General features: G+C 50.7%; 1 protein-coding gene across 1 annotated transcript; it reads left to right on the top strand.

The window, feature by feature from the left end:
- Positions 1 to 1,838: 1,838 nt before the first annotated feature.
- LOC308512350 (melanoma antigen preferentially expressed in tumors-like) lies at positions 1,839 to 4,805 on the top strand (the record flags this gene model as incomplete). Its single annotated transcript, XM_081082122.1, has 4 exons — positions 1,839 to 2,131; positions 2,518 to 3,016; positions 3,606 to 3,613; positions 4,250 to 4,805. The coding sequence occupies 4 exons, from the start codon at positions 1,839 to 1,841 to the stop codon at positions 4,803 to 4,805; spliced, it is 1,356 nt and encodes a 451-aa protein (XP_080938248.1).
- Between the last annotated feature and the right edge of the window lie 2,688 nt (positions 4,806 to 7,493).

The raw sequence follows: 7,493 nt of genomic DNA, 5'->3' as shown, positions 1-7,493 counted from the left end.
GCAGTCAGTGTCTTTGAGTTTCCCCAATGTTCACCTTGTCCTGGGTAATTCCCTTTGTCCCATTCCAAACGTGCAGCCCCTCCCTTCTCCTGATCAATCCCTAGATGTGATTTTGGCCTGACCTCCTCTCGGGAAGGCTTGCTCCTCAAAATCTGGAAGACCAGCTGTCCCTCTGTTCCCCTTTGAATGGGTACGGGATTTGCAATTGTAGGTAACATCAAGTCTCAGGGGCTGTTTGGTACTCAATACAGTTGCATTGAAATTCTTTCGCTCTTCAGATGATACACTGTCTCCCTAAAGGTGTGTTAACGGGAACATTAGGGAATTTTGATGTGGCACCAACACCCACATCAAGTCTACTTCCAGGCTGGTTTCCTTTTCTTTTCCTTTCATGAATGGACCTAGGGTTCAGTTGGAGGTGTGGAGAGTGCAAAACCCCATCAGGATTAAATGCCTGGAGATCCAGGGCTAAGGTTTTGCTCTCAGGTGGAAGTAGCCATTTCAGCTAGGACCTCAGAAGGAAGGTGTGGTCAGACGGGGCATAATGGCTTCTGAGGAGGCAGAGGAGGAAACAGAATCTAGAGCGTGAGAGTCAATGTCCAGCTCTGAGCACAGGGCTCCCTGCACCATGCTGCTCTGGTGAGTCAGGAGCCTAAGGCGGTCCCCAACGACCTGTAGGCCAAGAACCCAGAGATTTGTCCTTTCTTCCATACAAATGAGCAGACTTTGCCTTTGCCTCTGGATGCAGGTTTGCCTTATTCTAAAATGTTTTGATTTCTGTTTTGGCATTTGCCATTCATAGAGGTTCAAAGGGTAAGTTTTTGCTGTGTCTGAAAGTCAAGTATTGCTAAGGAACCTATTGTAGGCCAAAGTGGCAAAATCCTTTTTGTAGTTTTTAGCGGCTGGGCTGTCTGTGTGAAAACAGGTCTTAATGAAAGTCTTTCATAACAGCCAATTGATGTTTAGAAAGAGAGGAAGGGAGTGGGCGGAGAGAGAGAGAGAAACATTGATGTGAGAAACATCCATCAGCTGGCTCCTGCCCACCCCCTACGGGGGTTAGGAATGGAGCCCTCAAGAGACCTTTGGCGGGCACAGGAGGAGGCTCAAGGCACTGAGCAACACTGACCATGGCTTGCAGCCTCTCATTGAGAGGAGCCTTAGTGGTGACATGTGAGCCATCTGTTGTCATGGATAAAGTGGTCATTCTAATATTCAGAGAAGGGACACACAGTAAAATGTACATGTTGGAATTAATCGTTATTTTTCTCACCTCCAGCTCCCCCTTGCTTCAGGAAACGTTTGTGCTGCTTTTATATTCCTCATTTAAAATGCGTCAAAAGCCTCAATGGTACCCATTGTGTGGGTGTTCCTTAATCTTCCACATCTATTTTATTTCCTGGAAATTAGCAAGAGGCAGTCCTGGGCCACGGGCTGCTCCCCACTCCAGGTGTTTTCAGTCCTTCAGTGATCCTCAGAAACTTTTTTTCTGGAAAGGGTGGAATGATCTCTCTGGTTCCCAGTACTCACTGCACAGCAGAATTCCAGCTAGCCAGTGGGTAGAAGTGGGAGGTGTCCAGTTGTCATCTCACCCCTCCTTGGTGCCTGGTTCTTGTCCTGCCAGTGGCAGAGGAGAGGCAGGGCTGAGTGGCTTTGAGATTCTAAGCAGAAAACGGGGTTGGGGTAATTTGGGGGGCGCTCCAGTTGTTGCTGGAGGAGTGCCTTTGGCCCTCAGCTGGTCCCTCTGAAGGGAGAAGGGCCGGGTTTGCTCATGCTCAGCCTGACAAGATGCCTTGCTCCTGACTGTCTCCCATGATCTCTTTCATAGCAGCTTCATGGGGATGAGCCTCCCAGCTCCACCCAGACTCCTGGAACTGGCATGTCAGAGCCTGCTGCGGGATGAAGCCTCAGCCATCGCTGCTCTGGAGTGGCTTCCTATGGAGCTCTTCCCACCTCTGTTCATGGCAGCCTTCGCTGGGAAGCACAGCAGAGTCCTGAAGGCCATGGTGCAGGCTTGGCCCTTCCCCTGCCTCCCTCTGGGGGCCCTGATGAACCATCGGCAGCCTTACCAGGATATCTTGCAGGCTGTGCTCGAGGGACTCGATGTCCTGCCTGCCCAGGACACTCGACACAGGTATGGGGGATTCAGTTGCCTGGTAGCACCCTGGGGATCTGAGCAGTTACAGCTGGGATCCGGGAGTGTGCAGGGCCAAAGGGAGAACTGAGGCAGGCCTTGGAGCCACTGCTGGGGTCATTGTGGGAACAGGCTTCGGATATATACGGCTGGTGAAAATGCCGAGGGTGACCGAAGGGACACGAGCCCACTCCTTCCTGGTGGCACCTAAATGTACCAGGAATGGGGACCATGAAGGATCCCAGTAGCACCAGGAGCAGGTGATTCTGGGACATTGAGTCAAAAGTCCAGTCAGGTGTCTGGCCCAGCTGCCCAGATTCCTAGACTCATGGTCTTATTCCTTGTTATCATAATGCACCCCAGCATAACTCCTATTTTCTCCACAGGAGATGGAAACTGCAGGTGCTTAATTTACAGAAGAGAGTTCATCAGGAGTTCTGGATTGTGTGGGCCGGAACCAGAGCCCATCTGTGCTCACTGCTGGAGCCTGAGGCCCCGCAGCCCATGAGGAAGAGGGGGAAAGTGCGCAGCTTAACGGCCAGGCCAAGTCCACCCTTGGCCCCTGTGGAGCTGTTAGTAGACCTTTGCCTCAAGAAAGGTGTCCTTGATGAGTCCCTCAGCTACCTGATTAAGAAAATCAGCGAGAGGAGAGGTTTGCTGCACCTTTGCTGTAAGAAGCTGAAGGTTTTTGCGATGTCGAAGCAAAACACTAACATCCTGGATATGGTGCAGCTGGACTCTGTCCAGGATTTGGAGGTAAACTGTACCTGGAAGCTGTCCACCCTGAGGAAGTTCGCTCCTTACCTGGGCCAGATGGGCAATCTGCGCCGGTTCCATCTCTCCCATGTCTTCACGTCTTCTCACACCACCTTGGAGGAGGAGGAGCAGTGTGTTAGCCTGGTCACCTCTCAGTTCCTCAGCCTGCCCCACCTCCAGGAGCTCAATTTGGATGATGTCTCCATCCTCAGAGGCCGCCTGGACGAGATCCTCAGGTGAGGGGTGGCGAGCTTTCCCTGACGACCAGATCGAGTCCCTTTCCATTTCAGTGCACAGTGATGGGCTCTCCTGTGTGCAGTCCCTCAGCAGTGCTAGAGTGCCTGAGCCACTAGACGGTCCACACAGTCAGTGTCTTGTTCACCGCTCTGTCACCTTGCATGTTGTCACATAACCCCCCAGACAAAGGTAGGACATATGCACTAGGACAGAGGCTACTAAAGGGACTCCTTGCTAGGAATTGGCGTAATGGAGGCTTCAGGCCAGGGGATGGTAGCTTTGGGCATCCTTGTAAGTGGTGTGGAAGGGAAGATGATGCAATAGAACCAAGTGAGGATTGCAATGACAAGGGGAAAGCCAATCAGAGGTGAGGTTTCAGGGGTTAAGTTCCGCACTTAGAGATTTGGCCATGGCAGCCTTTCACTCCAAACCTGCCTCATTCACCTGTCTGCCAAGGGTTGCCATAGGCTCTTGCAAACAGAATGCGTGGTAAATGCAGGGTTCCTGAGGGAGTCATTACGAAATTGGATAGGTGGTTTGTAAACAGTGCAGTGATCTAAGTTCCTGGAGGGTGTCAGCTCTCGTTTGATGTTGCCTGACTGTGCCCAGGTTAGCCCTTTCTGCACAACTGCCAGAGGCCTCATTGGGCTAAGAGATGATGGTGACAGGGGTCTAGGCTGTGGCTGGAAGGAAGCCCGAGTTGCAGGCATTTCAGGACATGTCTCCAATACTAAAATGCACTGGTTGCCTCCTGCTTCAGACCCTGGGTCAGGCTCCTTTCTGAGCTCCTCCCATCTTTACCTCCCACCTTTATGTTCAGAACACCTGTGTGTTTGGGCTGGGCTGTATGATGTGCTCCACTTGACGGATGAGTAAATGGAGTGTGTGAGGTTTCATCCAGTTGAATCCATCACGGAGCAGATAACAGATGGGGAAAGATTCCACTCAAATTTGCTCTGACTTGAATGTCACTTTTCACTGTGCAACATCCTGGGTTTGATCATCATCCGGAACACTCTAGGCTTTGGTGACATGGGCCTCTTTACCCTGAAGGCCTGCATCATCCTCACCTGCCTCTGCCCACCAGGTCCATCCCCCACATGTAACTGTTCTATGTCTCCCCAGGTGCCTGAGGACCCCCTTGGCGACCCTGTCCATCACTAACTGCCTGCTTTTCGAAAGAGACTTGAGACATCTATCCCAGCAACTGAATGTCAGCCAGCTGAAAGGCCTGAGTTTCAGTGGGCTCAACCTGACCAATATCAGTTCTGGGTCACTCCGATTTCTTTTAGAGAGAGCCTCCCCCACTCTCCAGGACCTGGACTTGGATAAGTGTGGGATCATGGATGCCCAGTTCCTGGACATCCTGCCAGCCCTGAGCCACTGCTCCCAGCTCACAACCCTAAGTTTCTGTGAAAACCCCATCTCCATGATCGTCCTGGAGGACCTGCTTCGCCACATTGTTGGGCTGAGCAAGCTGAATTGCGTGATTTATGCGGCCCCCCTGGAGAGTTACGAGGAAAGGAGCGGCACCATCAACCTGGGCCGACTTGCCCAGATGCATGCCGTGCTGAAGCATATGCTGCAGGAGTTGGGGCGGCCCAGCATGGTCTGGCTCTGCGCTTACCCCTGTCCTCACTGTGGCTGTAGTACTTTCCTTGACCCAACTCCCATTCTGTGATCCTGTTGCTTGAGTGTCCAGCTGGGTGTACATCTCATAGGCTTTACTCTGGGCCCTTGGGCACTGAAACCCGGACATAAGTATACCGTACAGGAACACAGCAGCCAGTTTCAGACAAATACTCAGGGTGGGGGGAAATGCTGACAGGGGACTCAATGGTTTCTTTGGGGAGATTTGTCCTAAGGAGTTAGAAATATCCACCTGAATCTCTCAGGGGGAGAGACTGAGGTTTGGGTGGTAGATGCGGGGATTACCTTTGCTTGAATGGTTGTGAATAAATGTCAGTAATAAAGAGAACTGGATGTTAACCATCTGGTGTCCTCCATGACATGTTAACCCAACTCTCCCACCTGCAGTTACTGGCCAAGTAAGAAGGCATGAGCATCGTGATGTGCAGACACTAGGCTGGTTGAGGTTGGTCCCAGGAGATCACATCACCATTTATACTTTCTGGTTTGGTGGTTCTTTCTGGTGCACTGGTACCTACTCACTCACCTCTGTGACTGTTCAGTGGGTCAGCGCACACAAGGTGCGTCCACAGGGATTGGAAAAAGTGGCTTCCAGTGAGCACCACTGTGGTACAACTACTCTGGGGCCATCACAGGTAACTAGTCCAGTCCCTGGACTAAAACTCCTCCCCACTGGGAGCCTCCATCGCTGGCCTGTGGCCGCTCCATGGTAGGGCTTCCCTGTGCACCAGTCAGGCCCCTAGTACTGAAAGGGATATCAGCCTGCCAGGGACCCAGACCACTGGCCTCACAAGTCCAGGCCTGTCATTCCCCTGGATACATCCCCTTCTTGAATTCAAGTTCCTGTGGCCTGTAAACACATTTACATTCTTTTCAGCAAAATACTAAGCTGGCATAAACCCCTGCTTTGTTCTGTGTCCTGTCCTAAGAATACGACATCCTTTTGTAGAGGATGGTCTAATGTTCGAAGACTTTCCCCTCATGATCCTCCTTCCCATCAATCAAGGAGGTGGTAAAGCATCTCTGAGCCAGTGACAGACCCTGGTTCTAAAGAGTGGACAACCTCAAGCCAGTTCCCGGAGAGCACTTAAGTGGACACAGGTGAAGGTCACACCGGGGAGATGGGGGTATGGAGGGCCACCCTGAGGGGCAATACAACCAAGTGAAAGGGAAATGTCCTAGTGTGCTGTTGGATCCCACAGTCAATGGACAGTTAGCTGCTCAGCATGGAACAGGCTCCCTGCCCACCTGCCACCTCATTCTGGCCCTAGGCTGTCTCAGTTTGCTCACTGAGTGGCCTGCCAGAGGACCACCTAGGGAGAAGGCCACACATCCAGGCCCGGGGCACGGCTCCATTTGCCTGTATGTCTCCCTAAATGTGAGGAAGTCAGTCCTGGTTTTTCTCCTTCTACTGCCTCTCATTCAGTGCCAGCCACTCATGTGCTTGCTGCTCTCTGCTGGGTGTCAGCAGCTTCCTAGCTTGTCACATACAGCACCTGGCCCTTCGTTCTCTTTTTATTGCCGTTCCTTTCTTTTTCTTCTACCTTCCACTCTTCTAGCTTGGGCCCATCAGCATATAAGCACATTTTTCTGTTTGTTAGTACAATTCTTATTGTTTTCAGAGAGGAAGGGAGAGGGAGACATGGATAAAACATCAATAATGAGACAAAATCATTGGTTGGCTTTCTCCTGCACATCCACCTGGAGATCCAGGCGTAAACTCCAGCCCCTGCTCCAACTGAGAATTGAACTAAGTCCTCTTGGTTCATAGGCCTACTGAGCCACACTGGCCAGGCACAATCTGCTTCTTTTAGTAGGAAGAGAAAATGCCAAAGTCTCTGTAACCGTCGGTGAGCTCCCCACCCCCCATAAAAGGGGATAAGAGAACATGGGTCAGAAAATGTATATCTCTTACAGCAAACGCTCTCTTTCTCTTCCTCTCTATTATTCTCTCTCCCTCTCCCTCTCCCTGTCCCTCTGTCTGACATGCATCTTTTCTTCCCATCCCCACCTTGACAGGGAGTAGTGTCCATGATGGGAATCAGAACCTCTGGCATTTGAGGAAAATCATAAAAATTGGCAGGTTCTGAGGGAGGAAGGGCAAAGGCAAAGCATCCTGTGGTCAGGGTGTTAATTCCTCCACACATAGAGATCATGCCCATTGCCTTGTGGGGAGATTCACCTGTGGGGCCAACTTATGTAAAGCTCTTGTCAGCATGTCCTCCTCTGGAATTGCCCACTGTTATTAGCATTGATGGTATTTATTAACCACCAGATGCAAGATAAGGAAGAAAATAAAAGTCAGTGCACCCTGGCCAGTGTGTCTGGGCATTGTCCTGTGCACCAGAAAGTTTAGCCATTTGATTTCTGACCAGGGCACATGTCCAGGTTGCAGGTTAAGTCCCCAGGCATCCAACATTGTTTCCTTCTCACATGAATGCATGCTTCTGTGCCTGTCTCTCTCCATTCACCTCTCTCTAAAGAATCAATTTTAAAAACCCACCATATTAAGACACAACAAAAGAAAACTCATTGCTGCATGTTGCCTCTAAAACCAAGTGTCCTGCACTTGACGCTTTATTTGTTCTCGAGACCACAACTGAGAAATCCAGAAAAATTCTATATTGGAATCTGGACTTTTCCATCAAAATATTCAGAAAAGCATAGTATCAATGCAATGATGCTTAGATACCTTAGATAAAGACTGCATCTATGAAGA

Source organism: Myotis nattereri, assembly GCF_964212035.1.
Source record: "Myotis nattereri genome assembly, chromosome: Y".
In the NCBI taxonomy this organism is placed as follows: domain Eukaryota; kingdom Metazoa; phylum Chordata; class Mammalia; order Chiroptera; family Vespertilionidae; genus Myotis; species Myotis nattereri.
Note: the sequence above shows the minus strand (reverse complement) of the source record. Positions and strands in the feature narration are given on the sequence as shown.